We start from the raw sequence: 17,938 nt of genomic DNA on the forward strand, positions 1-17,938 counted from the left end.
TTAAGTAGGGATCGTGATCAGGTAGGGAATGCACCTTCCAACTACAACAATTGTATTACCTTGAAATGGAAATTCAAACTTGTTAAACGCCAGGTTTCTAGCATTCGGTCCGGAAGTTCTATTGTTCCATTCAAAATATTAAATTCATGTTACGCTGGTTTAAATAAAGGTATTGAAGTGTCAAGGAATGTACCTCATTCTTTTGACACTTGAATACTATTATTTAAACCAAGCCTAACACTAATTTAATCTTTTGAATAAAACAATAGTACTTCCGGGCGAATGTTGGAGTCCTGGTCTTTAGCCAGTTTGAAGGTGCAACCCGAATGGAATGTAATGTAATGATAGGACATATTTATAAACATGTATTATGTGATGACTCGTCTTATATGAAGGAATTTGATGTGATAACATATATAGTTGGTATACATGTTGTTTATGTAAAATAATATAACTTTTATTCGAGCTTCTTCAAAAAAAACATAACTTTTATTCGAATTTATTCAATACGCAACTTTATTCATATTCATGCTAAGTTTAATTAGGCCCTTTTTCGATTTTTTTTAATCCGTAACTTTATTCGAATTTATTCAATACACAGTTTTTATTCTAATTCACGCTGAAATGGAGATTCATAGAGGGAGGGAGTGAGGAGGGTGAGAATGTGAGATGGTGTGAGGAAATGGAGAAGTTTAGAGGTGTATTTATAAGGGGAGATTGTAACATAGGTAGAGGTGTCAAATGGGCCGGCCTGGCCCAGGCCCGATGAGCCAATGCATATAACTGGGCTGGGCCAGCCCGGTTGATGCATGGGCTGTAAAACCTGTAAAATTATCTATTAAAGCAACGAAGATTGGCCGGAATTAACAGTACAATGACGAAACTCGCCGTAGATGAGCAAGATTTTGGCCGGAATTTGCCGTCGTTGTTCTTCGTTTGTCCGAAGAAGAAGCGCGCCGCTGGTTGCTAGTTAGAAGACAGAGAGCTGGGAGAAATTTGAGATTAGATTTAGGGTTTTTGTTGGTTGGAGTGGGTTGGACTTGGGTACTTGGGTTGTGTATGTGGGCCTACAAGTTAGAAATGGGCTTTATAAAAAAAGAAAGAGAAAAAAATAACTCAGCCCAAAAAAAATAAATTACAATTTGATTTTTATTTATTTTAAATGGGCCGGCCTGAAGCCCGGCCCGACCTATTTTTAACATTGGGCTGAATGGGCTGGGCCAAAAAGGCCCGTGGTGCTTTTGGGCCTACTTTTTGAGGCCCGACCCAAAAAATTGGGCCAATGGGCCGCCCCGTTTTTGACAGCTCTAAACATAGGTTATATCTACTATAAATATAGTAAAAAAACGTGAAAAACTTAACAAAAACGTGCAAAACCAATTAAAATGCATTGAACACCGTCCAAAAAACGTGTGTTCTTCAATTTTGACCCCCGAACAACCTGCATGAGTTAACTCGCGCACATGTCAGTGGTGTGTGTCTTAACTCACGCACACCATATAAGGTGCGCTAGTTAAGTCATGCTGCGTGACTTAACTAGCGCAGGGGTAGTTTAGGCAAAGCTACTGGGTGGGAGCAAAATGTGTTGGGGGAAGAGCAGAAATCAATAATTACTTCGAAAAAATGCAAACATAATTGTTGGAAGCTTCTTTTCCCACCTTTAGAGTCAGATGGGAGTATACTTCGAGAAAAAACATAATTTTTATGTCGTTTGAATGTATACTTCCTAACACGTGTGGATTTTCATAAATATATGGTGTGAGGAAAGAAGTTCTCATCATTGTTTTCAAAACTTTTATTTATCTATTACATGTATAAAATCTAAATAAATGGGAAAAATTGGGCATTAACAACATGCAAATAAATGTTCCCCTAAAAAGATGCAAAGAAATGTAATGAAATATTGTCATTTGGAAAAATATGAGGTACTTGTATATTTTTTGTGTGCATACGTAAATGAAGTGGTAAATCAAGTGAAACTTACTCACATGACTATGAGATTTCAAATTTAAAAGCTAAAATATGGTTTTGGTCTTTGTAAATATGCTTCATTTTGGTTTTAATTCCTGTAAATTTTTTTTATTGTTTTTGGTCCCTACAAAATATTTTGTAATAGTCCCTGGAGGGATTATTTTCAAAAGTAAAATATTTTGCAGGGACCTTTTTAAAAATCAAAAGATTTTGCAAGAACCATTTTTCTAATAAATTGGTTCAGTCATCATGTGCCACGTGTGCAAATCATCACAAAAGTGGGGTCAGGGACCAAAACCAAAACGAGACATATTTGCAGGGACCAAAAACAACAAAAAAAATTACAGGGACTAAAACCAAAACGACGCATATTTGCAGGGACCAAAATCATATTTTAGCCAAATTTAAATAAGGAAGTCTAACCTAATAATATTCACATTACCAGTTAGGGATGGGGTGAGGGAGGGGAGGCTTGGAAGTGGAGAAGGAGACATTGGGCGTGTGAGCTAGGGGTGGTAGAGGAGTGTAGGAATTTATTGTTGACTGTCATGCTACATGTTGATATCGATGATAAGTGGAGGTGGGTCCCGAATCCAGATGGAGGGTATACAGTGAGAGGAGCTTATCTGATCCTCACAGATAGGCTGCACCCTAGTGTTGTTGTTCCCGCGACTCTCTTATGGTGGAAGGATATTCTTGTGAAGGTCTTGGTGTTTGCTTGGCGGCTTTTCCGAGATAGATTGCCCACTAGAGCCAATCTATGTCGGAGAGGGATTATTTCTCATGAAGCACAAGTGTGTTTTAGTGGTTGCGGTTTACAGGAATCAGGGAATCATTTATTTCTAACTTGTAGTCTCATGGTCAGATTTGGCAGCTTGTTACGAATTGGCTTTGTGTTTACTCACCGGATCCATCTAATATATTGGATCATTTTTATCAGTTTGGTATATCTTCAGGTTATGCTAAATCATGGTGTTCTTTCATGCATCTGATCTGGTTTGCTAGTGTTTGAAATATTTAGAAGGAAATAAATGGCATGTTATTTAATGGTAGAGAAAGGTATCCCCTTCAGCTGGTGGAGAATATTAAACTTCTTTCTTTCCGATGGATTACAACTAAATTTGTTGTTTTTCATCATAGTTTTTATAATTGGTGCCAAAACCCATTTGTGTGCGTGGGTATCGCCTAATTAATGCTTCAAATTGTTGAACTGTTATATTTGTTAGACTATCTTCTCCGGGTACATCTTGTGCTGGGTTGATTTGTTGTTGATAGTAATATATTTTATTTTGATCTTTAAAAAAAATTAATAATAGGTGTTGGATATGCTTTATACATTCATATACTTTTCAAGAAGCATATTGAACGAATGAAAAATGTGATTGACTGATTGTCATTCGAAAGTGTGGAGAGCCTATAAAGTTAAATAACTTCATCCATACTGTACATTAGCTTTGCTTATTCTTTTTCCAATTGCATTGCATGCCATTAGATAGGACCACACCCATTTTGTTCTTTCTAAATTTACAAGATAATATTCTTTTTGTAGAATAGAATCATGTCTAATTGGCTCTGATCCCAATTCTCCTTCTTTTTTGTTCTTTCAACATTTCATGCTTGAGATGATTGTGTTATGAGTATATCAATTTGGGGTTTTTTTTTTAATTAGTTTTTTATTTTTTATTTTTTATAATTTATTTGTTAACTAGTAAAGCTAATTTAGTTAAATTTACATTATAGGCGTCTAGAAGTCCTACCTCAACTGACAAATGTCAAAATTGTAAAGCAGGATGCCGTGATCCGGGTTCGAACCCGGGACCTCACAGTTATGTGTAAGTTTATTTTTAGTGGATTACCACTTCATCTAATACCAAAAAAAAAAAATATTACATTGTAGACGAAATTAAAAAATATATAAAACAATGAAATAGTCCAACCGAGCATGCCATGCCATCACATTCAGGTGGACAAAGTTAAATAAGAGAGTAAAAGTGGAGAATCTAATGTTACAATAATGAAATATAAACTTTTTATTATACAAGGATAAAAATTTGATCGATTCAATATTACAAGGATCAAAATTTTTTCCACCCTATGTCTTCTCATGAGTCCTGCAAAATAGATGAAAATGCCCTTCGGATTATGAAATCTGAAATAATACGAAAGCTAGTTCGGATTATAAAATCCTGACATTTTCGATATATATAAGAAAAATCACCCATCTCTAAAGTTACATTTTACATTTTCACTTTCTCTCTCTCCATTGCGTTGTTAATTGTTGTTTGGAATTAAATTTTTTGTTTGAATGTATGGTCAATGCATGGTTATGTCGTTTAGAAGCAATCTAATGCGACAAATGCATGTTTCAGCCAAAACAATCATGTATGTCTCTGTGCATGCAAACGCACCTAACACATACGGTTTTACAAACAACTACTAATAACTTGACACCTCATTTATTTTTGTTAAAAAAATAGAAAAAAAAATTTTGGAAATATTGAAGCTGTCGTGCAGCATTTCTCTCTCGTGTAGTGGCACTTCCAAACCGTTTCTTCTTCTTTTGTTTTCTCTATGAACTTTTTCTACATGTCAACAAACGAGACTTTATAATTAGTTGTTTTTTTTTTAAAGGAATTATTAGTTGTTTCTTGTATGTTGCAAAGATTATGTCCTGACAACTGTCTCAATATTCCTCAAAGGAAATATATGTACTAGTGGAACAACAACTTAGAAACATTATTAGCAAGTGGATTCAAAATGCAAAGAAGGCCTTACTTAGTTAATAATCACGACACTGATATTATGTCCTATACAGGTCAATGACAAAAGGACAACATTGATTATGAAGAGGAAGCATTCAAGTCAAATGTATTGAATTAATGGAAGAAATTCCAAATTGTAATCAAAAGAGTCTTAGTCTTGTACTCCCATATTGTATTGATTAGTCTTATACTAAGTTGTAATCAAAAGAATATTTTTTGTTGAAAGTATTTGTAGAATAAAACAAAGTCTTGTATCCACAAGAAAGAAACAGAGAAATGGATTCTTTTAAAGATGAGAGCAAGAACCCCAATTCATTTTTAGGTGCTATGAGGGAGGAAAAAATTATGGAAATAGTTATACAGAAGAGAAAACAAAAGAAGAAAAAAATGGTTTGGAAGTGCCACTACACGAGAGAGAAATGCTGCACGACAGCTTCAATATTTTCAAATTTTTTTATTTTATTTTTTTAAAATAAATAAATGAGGTGTCAAGTTATTAGTGGTTGTTTGTAAAACCTTATGTGTTAGGTGCGTTTGCATACAAGAATTTCTCTTCTGAAACCTCATTTTTCATCCCAAATGTTGACTTTTTATGGGGTGTTTGACACATTACGGGTTATATAATCCTAAACTGTCTAAAACCATTCCAGATTATATAATGCGAACCCATCCAATGCACTTTAGCATCAAGATCATTCAGGGTGCTTTAAACTCCAAAAGGGTCGAAATTTTTTGGATTATATAATCCAAAAGATGTTCGAATTGTATAATCCAGATCAGCGGCATTTTTGAAAGAAAAAAAAAATAGGACGCACGAGAAACAAGTAGGGTGGGAAAAGTAATCCTTACAAAATATACCATACACTCTCTCAAACAAAATATCCTTACCTAATTGATAATCTGTTCAACGTTATAAATAACCTAACAAACCTAATTGATTAACCATCATTAGTTCATTTTTTTAGCTAACCTTATAATCGGTTAACTAACCTTTCTAATGGATTAATTTAAAAAGAAAAAAACCTCTCTAATAAATTAGTATATGTTTTTTCTCCATTATTTACTCATTTAATCGATTAATATATAGACTTAAAAAACATATACAAACTTTGGAGAAAATCACTTCAGCTAAATCATAATGAATAATCAATAACAAATAACATTTAATTATATAAAAGAAAACTATTGTGTAGTAAGTGCGAGACAGAAGTACTTAGGGATGGAGTCAGATGTTAAGTTTAGATCAGGAGACCAAACTTAAAAGTGTAGAGAAGAAAAAATAATTTTTCAAATGCATAATTAATAGAATAAATTAAAAAATTATATGATATATCCAAAGTTAATATTGTCAAACAAATATAAAAATAACTAACATTTTCTTCTAATAAATTAATCGTCATACTTATTTTATATTTGCTTAATTAAAAGGCTTTTGTGGGACATTTACCATGATCTTTTGATAGACAAATAATATGGATTTAGTTAGGTCATTGTACAAAGGGATTCTCTCCCCGTTAAATGATTGAAGATGGTGCAAATGTTTTATGTGTTTTTTATCATTTGTTATCTCATATTAAGGCATTAAATCCTCTGCCGTCTGACTTTCATTGTCAACATGTTTGTCGTTAATTTAATTAAATGATTGACCCTATTAAATATGGTTTTAGTTGATCAATATGTTCCCTTTAATATATTTATTTTAGTTATTGAATTATAGGCCATGTTGGGAAATTAAGCTCGTTTGTCTTTTTCTAAAGGTTTCTGATTTGTTTTGAAAATTTGTCTCCTTTTGTTCACAATATAGTAGAAAATTAAGTATTCAAGACTCAATATATCGAATAAAAAAGGCTGAGTATACATCTTATAAAGTTAAAAAAAAAAAATGTAGACTAAAAAATATAGCATACTACTATAAAAGAAATTAAAAACTTGGGGACCGTAGCCTCTACTGATCCCCTCTCTAGCTCCCTCTTCATATTGTTTGTAAAAGTGAAAGTTGAACAACATATAAATTAGAGAACTCATAAATCTAATGTCTTCTGTTTTATTTAAGACTTGAAATCCAACTCACTTGTGGTTACTGAAAATCCAACATGATTATCATCCGCACCCTTTTACTACGGATTTTTTTTTGTGGTGTCCGGAGTTCGAATCCTGGACCCTGCATATATTATACATTGTCCTTACCAACTGAATTAAGCTCATAGTTTTAAAGTACGTGTCTAGTAGTGTGTGTCAAAATATATATATATATATATATATATATATATCCAGCCGACAATTTGAATTTGTTAATTGCTCAACATACAACCTCTCTTATAATTATCTGATCATGACAGCACAGACATTTATTAAATGGGTCATAATGTTGTGAAATATGGTCGATATCTTACAGTAGTGATGTTGATAGAATATATATTCATTCATTAGAGAGTTACTCACTACTCAGAAGACAGTGGTGATGATGATACATGAAATGGCGTTTTCAGTTTGCATCGTTCATGAAAAAAGTAACAAAAATGTAGTACATCAAACAGAATTTGTCTCTCGTTTTTTCCACTCTTGAAACATTTATATATAGCATACCATTACTTTGGAGGCTATGAGAGTGATTGTGTGTATCTTTATTTTTTTCTTTATCAACTATGACTCAACGTTGCTGCCAGTTTTTGACATATATACATACATGTGCTGTATTTATACAACAAATTTTTTATATTAACAAGTTATATCTTTCCCTCAAAAAAAAAAATTATCTTAGAGTTGTACATAAATATGGAAAAATCTAAAATTGTTTTTTTTGTTCTTTAAATATTTGGTGGGGCTAGTGTGGGAGTTACTTATGTACGTAGTACCTGCATACACTAATATTATATTAATTGTTATAAATACTACCTACCTACATATAGTGCCTAAAAAAAGAAAAACCCTACATATAGTGGATCCGAACTACATCAAGAGCATGGCTATGAGAGAATATTGAGCATGTTTCATATAAGTTAACGGAGAGAGGTGGTATCTGCAAATACTCCGACAGTAAAATAAGTAAGTGAAGTAGAAGTATAATTAGACTAAAGGTTGTGTACATTTCTCTCCGTTTCTAGAGGTATTTATAGTGGGACTGTGAAGCCTATGAGGTGATGAGCGTTTAATGGTAAAAAATTATAATGGTTGTAACGTTGGCTTGATCAGATAATTATAAGTTTGTGAAGAAGCTTTGATCTTAAACTGGGTTATGTGCCCTGGGTTGGGCTTAGGTCCAGTCTAGAACAATTCTCCTCCAAGTCAATAGTTTGTGATGAAAGAGTGATGACTTTGTGTAATTTGGGTTAAACTTGAAGAGGATATTAGTCAAGAAGTTAGCTTCATTGCACTATTTTGTTGAAAAATTTGAAGACAATCTGAGGAGGATTTTATCTTACAAAATTTTATATTATTGCACTACTTTGTTGAATAGTGCGAGGACAATCAAAGGAAGGTTTTATTTGGGAAGAATATTTTGTCTATTACTTTCTCGAGGACGTGCAAGCATGCTTCAGTTAGTTGTTGGTTTGAAACGATAGAGCAATGGAGTGGTGGCTTTGTTTAGTTGTCGATGATAATCTGAATATGATTTCAGCTGATGAGGAGTTGATCGTTGAACATATCGTCTGATGGGGCGTGATAACAATCTTGTTAGTTTTCCTTTTGAATTACACCTCGCGTGATTCGAGAGGACCACATCCATTCCTATGTTTTAGCGATGGTTCTTATGAACATGGTCCTCATAGAGGGTATCTTGTGAGTATGATTCCTTTGACGGATGTGATTTCTCAAAATACTTCGAGTACGCCTTCGTGATTGTCGAGGAATTGCATCGTTTGTAAAATTATAACTTGTGGTTGAAATTACTGATCAGAATAACTGTTCTCGAGATTTGTTTGTTGAAGTGGGATATCATAGGATAATAATCTTGATGAGGGGATATGCATGGGTAAGGCTATTATGATTCCCCATATGTGGAGGTACCCGAGATACTTCTCGGGCATGACATGAAAGGACCTCGTGTTTGAATATTACATGCAACATGTTTTCCAACCCCTTTTTAACACTCAAGTGCATATGAATTTTCTATATACCATATCTTACTTTATTCACATGGGTTGAAAAAAGTGTCTTTAGAAGTCTTGAGATGCAAGGGAATCATCCATAACGACCTTACATGTCAATACTATTTTAGCCACCGAGAAACTTACTAATTTGATGGATACAAGAACATAATTCTGGAAAAGAGAAAGAAATAAATAAGTACTGGAACTTTTTATACATAGACTTAAGAGAAAGAAGTGTAGTCGGATGCTGAGATCATGTGTGATGATGACACCCTTCCCATGAGTAAGGTGTTGAAGCTTCACGTTTGTTGGTCTCTAACACGCTCTCTTCTCGACATAAATGAAGATAAAGGTTCACAAGGCCGACGTGTCGTGTATTTATGATGGTGTATCCTTGGGTATGAGATCAACTCATCTAAATGACATTCATATCGTTGTTCATATTCTTTCAATAAAGATAATTACATATTCTAATAGCTTTGAGGAAGAAGAAGAAGAATAAGAAGGGGAAGAGGAAGTTTTCTAACCTATCTATACCTGGCTTTATTTTGGACACTTTTTTATGGACCCAAGGCGGGAATTTTGTAATGAACAAGTTCTTATTTTGATCTTTATGTGTTTTCTTAAACTCAAGCTTGTTTTTATCAGATTAAGAGGATGTCTCTGAGAGACGATCGAGCAATGCTTTGCGTAAGTTGATGGAGATTGGTACCTAAAAATACTATGTCGTCCAAGTAAGTACGCAAAGCAAAAGTATGAGTTTTAGTGGGAATAACGAGCCTTAGAGAAGATGAACGTTTAATGATTGAAATCATAAGGTAGTAAAGTAGCCTTGACATCCACCCTTGTCCCAAACTTTACTTTGACCACTTTGTCTCTTCTAGTCATTGCTTGCTTCTCTAAGAAGCTTTGACTTTTGATTAGGGTTAGGTTTCTAATCTCGATTGGGCTTGAGCTCAATCCAGAACACATTCAAATTCATAATTTTTCTTCTCTTTCTTTAAAGTGAAAATATTCATAGTTTTTCTGAGTGCTATTAGTAACTACTCCAAGGACCCATATTAAAAAACTTAACGTATAAATATTCATTTTAAAAGTCATGCATTCAATTTTTTATGTCAAAACAATGTATTATGAATGCAAAACTTCTACTTTTGAGATCCTTAACATTTGCTATGAAGGCACGAGTTAGTAATACCCCTTCTTTTATTTCTATTTATTCCATGAAAGTTTTGTTTACGAGTTTGGAAGCAAATATAAGAAAACGGAAGAAGCAATTGGAGGAGGACATGCGAGGGAAGAGCTTTCTGGGGGCTTCAATTTTCTTCATAATACAAAATCTTTCTCTTTTGGAGGAGCTAAAAAATTATATTGAAGTAAGGTTTATGTGGTTTCCAAGGGTTTAGATAAATTTTTAAAATTTAATCTATGTCGTTATAATATTCCAAAAATAAAAAATATATTAATCATAAACATTAATTTATTATTCTCTAAACAAAAAACTCTTTTAGAACAATTTTAAAGGTTTTCCATTCCCTCTGTATTTTCCATTTACCCTCTCTTACCCTTCCCTCCTAACTCTAAAACAAAACCTAACCAAACCTTCCCTTCTGATTAAGTTCATCACTTTTTAAGTAACAACTCGCAGACACAAAAATAAGCAACAGACAAACAATCCCACGTCCAATTCATAATCATTTTGTTCTTTTAAAGTGAAGTGAATATTTTTATTTGACCACCTTTTTTAAAACACAATTTCAGTTCTTTATATTTCTGCAGGATAAAAACTGAAGTTTAGTGTTTTTTTTTTTTTTTTTTTTACAAATTATTATTAGTCTAAATGATAAATTAATTTATATTTCTTAATCAGTTACTTAAAAGTAAAACTATGATTTGTATATATTTCTTATATAGGTGGCTGCAGAAATTAATGGATTTTCATTTTGATGCTATTTATTGTTTAACTTTTTTGACAGGTTATTGCTGGTAGGTGTGGTTTCATAGGGTTTTAATCCATTGCATTTAGAAATTCAAAAAAACATATAAAGTAGGTTCAGCTTTTGACCAGAACAACTGCAGTTGTAGTGTGTACTGATGAACTTTTCTCAATTATTTTCCTAGTTACTTACCATTGCTTAGTTTTGAAGGGAAACTTTGCAGTTCCTTATTACCCTTTTACTACCCAACGTTTCCAATGTTAATTTCTTGTCCTTTAAAATTTTCCTATTTTGGATGGTATTTAAATTTTGTTGAATTTGCTTTTTAATATATGTTTAGAGTTAATAACCTTGAAATTAACAAGGTTAACTATGGTGAGTCTAGGGATGAAGGTGACTGAAAGGGAGTGCTTGCTTTTTTAAAATAATAAAAATTAAAGACAATATAAACTTCATATAGTTACGGGTCTCAAGTTCGAAACCGATCACTGAAGATGTATAACCTAATAATATTGAAATTGTTTTTTAGGGAGTAATTCATATTCACATTGTCATTGAGCTAAGATAATATAAAATATTATTAAAAATAATTAAAATATTATATAATCATTTATCATGCACTCTGTTTAAAAAAAAAAATCAAATACATACTTACTGTTCAAACATACCCTTAAGGAATATGTTAAAGGAAAATGCATTGTTTTTTTTTCAATAAAAACGCTAATTATTTGTGAAGTACAAATAATCTTGAACCTCTCCAAATCTAGTCTAGTCTAGTAATAATTGTTGAAAATCAATAAGTTTCATATAGATATTAAGAAAAATTAAGGTGTTGAGAGTTCCACTTGATTGGTCAGAATTGTTGGACCAAATAACCCTCAAGAACACAAACTAGCCGTAATTGTCTATAAATAGGGTTTTGCTTGTTTTCCATGGCAAAGTACCCTAAAAACATATATTTATATACCTATATGCAAGACAATATATACTTAGAAAGGAATGAAACTAGTTAATATATACCAAACTATTCAAGTTTGCCAACATTATTGGAGCATTATAACACCTTGATTTTTATTTTATCAGCAAAATTTTATTAAAAATCAGGTCTCCACAATACGAACAGAGATCCGTGTTACAGAAAGTACAATTAAGATGCCGTATATAGACGGAACACCCGAAAACAAACACAAACAAAGACACCTTTGCGATCCACACCCATAAAGACAACTCCCATCAAAATAAACATCACCCCTATTATAACACCTTGATCAATTAGCATATGCATCTTAGTGGAGAAACATGTTTTCATTGATTAAGTAATTACTAATTTAATTAATTAACCAAAGTTATTTGTGACAAAAATGTTCAACTTGTGCTGTGCAAAAATCTTACTGCCATCAGCATGTGGTCCAAATTTTCTATAATTTGAGTGATGCTTTTAAGAACCTAAGTAAATTGGTCCCTCATCTACAGCGCAGCTAGCTATGCTCTACCATATCTAGTTAATCCAACTGATCTCACCCAAATAGCGTACACCACATATTTTGAAAATTATTATGACTTAAGATCAAGTCCAGTTTCTTCCACAACATCACCATTTTAGTCCCTTGTTACTTGGTACAAATCTAACTAGTATTGTATTTGTAAACATAATCAATATACGTACTTGATATATCCTTTCAAAAAAAATAAAAATATGTACTTGATATATGGAGGGTATAATTCTAAAAGTATATATATAACACATCAGAAAGATTTTCCTATATATGTATTCTTTGGTTTGATGAGAGGACACAGAGATATCTAGTTATAACTTAATATATATATTTATATAGATACTTTAAAAAACAATATGATAATATATTTTCGGTGTATAGTTATGAAATCCCTAGTAATAATAACACTGCTAATTGTTCAAAAAAAAAAAATAACACTGCTAATCATAGTTATCATATTAAGATTTTTTTAAAGAAAAAAACTTAATTTAGTTTTTGGTCAAATACAGTAATTCAATTTTTATTTATAAACTGATAGTTTGTCAAAAACTATATAAATTGAAGGTGTAAAATAATTTTGAAAGGGGCATTTAATCTATCTCACTATTAAATTTAGCAAGTTTTTAGGCTATAATATCATGATATATATTTTTTTAATCATATTATATATATCTAAATGTTGATATCTGATTACATATTTGTATAAAAAACATTACACCCATACATAATAAAATCTAATTTATGCTTGTTAAAAAAAAAAAAAATCTAATTTATAATATTAATTTAAATCAAGTATCATATGGACTCAAGGTAAACTATTTTCACTTCACTTTACTCTATTTTTTTTTTTTTATCTTTCTCCATTTGAGCCAGCAATATAATGAAACTAGCTTGCTGTGCCTTTCAACACAGTTGAATAATTACAAAATTGATAAAAGTTAATCATTAAGCTTCTGATTGTTCAGCATAAATATAGAATGAACAAATCGAGGAAGTAACTTATACCACTAGCAGTTTAGTTGATGTGTCACTTTACAAAGATGCAAACAAGATACGATAGCAATATAATTTTTTTTTTTTTTTTGTCGAGAAATACAATTTTTTAAATTAATTTATTTATATTTTACATTTACATACTGTAAAATTCCACATCACTTCTTTACCAAAAGTCTCAATTCATCTAGTGTTAAATAATTTATTATTCCATTAAAGGAATAGGTTGAAATCTAAGACTTAAAAAGCATCTTCTCAAATAATTAACATTTTTGTCCTCATTTGGGAAATACTTTCATTTTAGGGTATATATTTCTACTTCTCCTACTTGCTGCAGCTCCAATATTCATTTCTTCTCTTTCTAGCTAAGCTTTGTTGGAACACAATAACCAAATAGCTTCCTCAATTTTCTCTTACAAGTAAGTTTCTCTTGTAATTAATCCTCATGCTTCTCAATCTTCTCATGTTTTCACTCAAATCTTGCTTTTAATTTGCTTCAATTTGGTTTCAGAAAATATCAAGTAATTTAAATCATTTTTATATATTTATTTCAACTTTGGAGGGAAAAAACACTGATTTCTGTGTAGAGTACTTCCATATCTTGGAGATCAGTTTTGTTTTAGCAACAAAATATAATTATATTATATTTGATGAAGATATAAGAGCCTTACTTTTTTCTCTCTAACTTTTTAATATCTTTCTTTTATTAAAAATTAACTATGAAAAATGTGAATTAATAATATTCATAGTCAAGGGTGCAATAATTTTTTAACTAATTTTTAGTTGATCACAATGAATACAAATTTCTATACACCTAGAAATAATTCAATTAATTTTTTCATTGTTTGTCATAGGGATATATATGCTTGAAGTTAGCACAATATTTATATGTAAAGTATAATTGAAGGTGAAAAGGATTTCATAAAAACTAGATGATGGCAAGTTCAAGAGAAGGAAATTATCAAGCAAAGCAAGAAGGAGGTGATACTAGTATGGAAAATATTGAAAAAATTTCAAAGGCACCTTCAAGTACATCAAGACAATGGTCAACATCAAGTTTAAGAAATCCAAGAATTGTGAGAGTATCAAGAACATTTGGAGGCAAAGATAGGCATAGCAAAGTTTGTACAATAAGAGGGTTAAGAGATAGAAGGATAAGGCTTTCAGTTCCAACAGCAATTCAATTATATGATCTTCAAGATAAACTTGGTTTAGGACAACCAAGTAAAGTAATTGATTGGTTACTTGAAGCAACAAAATTAGACATTGATAAACTCCCTCCACTTCAATTTCCTCAAAGCTTTTCACAATTTCATCCTCTTCATTCACAAACCCTACTTCCTTTTCATGATCAATCAAGTAATATTGCTTCTCATGAACTTTCTCTTGGTCCTTTATATGATCCTAATTCCACATTTGTTGGAATTCAAAATCTTATGGCAAGGTCAAAATTTTGGGACATAGATTCAAGGACTAAAGGTAAAGAAGTTGAAAGAGAGTACTTTAGTGAAAAGGATAAGTGGATCAAAACAAATGAGGAAGAAAATCAAGTTGGAGAAGCTAGTTACAATAATTTTCATCAAGTTTCAACTCAAAAGCTTTTCCCTATGGAGACTCATTCTAATTTTCTTAACAATGCTATGTCATATAACAACTACCATTCAGAAGCTTCTAGTTTGTCTTTATCTCAATTTGGAAGTAGTAATGGATTGTTCCAATCTCATCATCAACAAGTAGATCCAAATCAAAGTAATGGAAATGGTTTACACTTCCCATTTCCTTTTGCAAATTCACAATTATTGTTTGGTCCTTCTTCTTCTTCTACTACACCATCATCATCACATTTGAGTAGTACTCCTTTTATGAACAATCCAGTTGAAAATGATCCAAGAATACAATTCAACCATTTTCAGTTCATAAACTCAAGCTCTTCACAAACTATGCCTCATCCTCTCATTCCATCTTTTCATCACTCATTCAATTCACCTCCGGTTAGACCTTTTCCGATACCATTTAGCTCCAAGCTTCTTGATTCTAATAACAATAACAATAGTAACCAACTGGATGATAATAGTGCTCCTCGTTCTTGAAGCTCATTGTTGATTCTATACAACAAAGGATGTGAAGTGAGCAAGCAACAACTACTTGGAGAGGTCCAAGGATATATATTCTGCATAGCAATTATCATATCAAATATCAATATGCCAAAGCTCATTGTATTTTATACTCTGCTAGCCAAGGTGAGCGAGTACATTCATGTATGGTTCTAAATTGTGGTTATGGCCGCGTTGTGATTTTTAATATTACGGCAAAATGTGACTGATGCGGTCATAATTGTTGTTGCGGTGCCTTCAAAATCATTTACATTCCGACCATAAATGCAGTTAGACTGCAATTTAGAACACGATACATGATTAGTAAGTATGGTAATGCTATATTTTGTGTTTGAATAGTTGTGATTTTTTATACGCAAATGTTAACGATAGTATGTTATCTTAAGTAGTTAAAGATTCAGGGTTTGAACCCTAAACCTCTTTCTGAGACTCCTTCATGTGTCCCGACTCAACGATCTGACCTATTGGAGACAAATCTTTGTGATTTTATTTATATTTGTACCTCGATATGACAAACCATTGTTGTAAAACTTTGAATAAGTTTTTACTGCCTTCACATTTTATTTATTGTAGTCATATATGAATTATGCCATAAATTATTTAAATTTCTTGCACAAAAAAATATTATGTTGTTGATTCTGTATATACTCTATAGCAAGGTATGTATAGTACGTAATTCCATTATCCAAGCTAGTCAAAGCAACAATTCAAAAAACGTACACAACTTGGAAGAGTTGTTTGAGTTTTAATTTTGATTATTCAAATAGCTTAATTACACTTCTATAAATGCACATGCTAGCTATAAGGTCAATGAATGGTCATATTGTTCAACTTGAGTGGTTAATAGCTAGGAGAAGTGCAGCTCTTATAGTCATTAATATTGTTTAACAAATAATTGTCCACCCTAAAAACTATGCTTTTTTTTCCTACTAGCATTTAGTTATATAATAATCTTTTATTAATTTTTTTCTTAATTGTTTGTAATAATACTTTGAATTGAACATGATATGCCAGGAAAACAAAAACTTGACCTAGAAATTACCCTTTTATTAATGATTAGATTTTAATTCTCCACAACAGTTGCACCGATGCAGAAGTTGCAGCTATGCAACTGTTACGTATGTGAATATTTATAAAATTTATCATCCGTAAGATTAACAAAATCACAGTGGATCATCGTGATTCTGATAAAAACTACACTTTGAAATTTCAACAAAACCACGATGCCATTGTGATCTTGCTAAGCTCACCATGAACCATGCACAAGATTTTATAAGTGTTATGTTACTGTTACTTTAACTTGTTTGTCACATATTTGAGTAGATCAAGGGAATGTACTATTTATACCTGAATAAATAGAATGATAAGTAAGGGAAATTTATATACAGAAGTAATTATATATATGTTAACCTTTGTGTGTATGTTTGTCTGTTGTACGATTTCATTATTGTTTCTCAGTTTTATATAATGCAGCTTTAAATAGAGAATCACATGCCAAAAGTTTTTTTCCTAATAATTTTTATTGGACTAGAACTGTAACCACTGACACATTTCTAGAGCTAACTCCAGTTACGATTTTGATTACTAAGACATTACTTTGGAAAACTGTTATGGAAAGACAATTTAACATGAGTACTTTACATATGCATGTGTCTTATGGTTTGTTGCATGTTTTCTCATAGACATGTTTTAGTACTCAAATGCAAGATTCTTTTCAATTTTGTTGTTTCATAAGATGTACCTTGTTGGTGATAAGGTATTAAACAGTTCTAAATTATATTCTATGCAGTAAAAAAAAAAAATATTTCAGGCATACTCAAATGCATGGTTTTAAATAGTAGTTTAGGTTACTTTGCAATCCTTTATATTGCGGTAAATTGTAGGAAAATTTTAACGATGAGGTTGAAATTGCGGTGATATCAAAACCCATTCTATTGAAAACGCAATTTTGAGTGCAGACCGCAATTTAAAATTGTGTTTTTGACCGGTTATAGATGTGCAAAATCTGAATATTAAAATTCATATTACAAAACATTAAAAATTTGTTTAGAATATAGTTGATTAACATGAGATATATAAAAAAACTTACGATCAAGAAATATGGGGATGCCTTTTTTTTTTTTTGAAGGAAAATATGGGGATGCCTTTTGTTAATGAATTTTTTGAGTTAGTCTTTCTCATGCATGCAGCAGTATTGCATGCCTACCTACTACTATACTTCTGCATGTGAAGCTCTACACATGACCTATTAGGAAATAGGAATTCAAGATAATGAATAACGGAAATTAATAGTTGGTAATGCAACTAATAATCAACATTGATTCGAACTATCGAACCGAACCGAATTGTTTGCGACTTTGAATCGAGCCGATTTCCAATTGAAAAGACAGTTCACGACGAACCTGAATCAATTTAATTTTATCGAGTTAAGCCGAGCTGAATCAAATTCTCACTCAGCTAGACTCATTTCCAACCCTAGCTGTACCATAAAACCAGTAAGAACATACAAGAAAAAAATGTAGTTATTGAAATGTTAGTTCAACGTAGAAGTTTTATCTTATAACTTCAACGAAT

General features: G+C 31.7%; 1 protein-coding gene across 1 annotated transcript; it reads left to right on the top strand.

Moving 5' to 3' along the window:
* The first annotated feature begins 13,500 nt into the window (after positions 1 to 13,500).
* Positions 13,501 to 15,340, top strand: LOC11424662 (transcription factor TCP17). The gene is made up of 2 exons (XM_039831873.1): positions 13,501 to 13,669; positions 14,105 to 15,340. Exon 2 carries the CDS (start codon positions 14,183 to 14,185, stop codon positions 15,338 to 15,340), a length of 1,158 nt encoding a protein of 385 aa, XP_039687807.1. The 5' UTR covers positions 13,501 to 13,669; positions 14,105 to 14,182.
* Positions 15,341 to 17,938: the final 2,598 nt, after the last annotated feature.

Source organism: Medicago truncatula, chromosome 3, assembly GCF_003473485.1.
Source record: "Medicago truncatula cultivar Jemalong A17 chromosome 3, MtrunA17r5.0-ANR, whole genome shotgun sequence".
NCBI lineage: Eukaryota > Viridiplantae > Streptophyta > Magnoliopsida > Fabales > Fabaceae > Medicago > Medicago truncatula.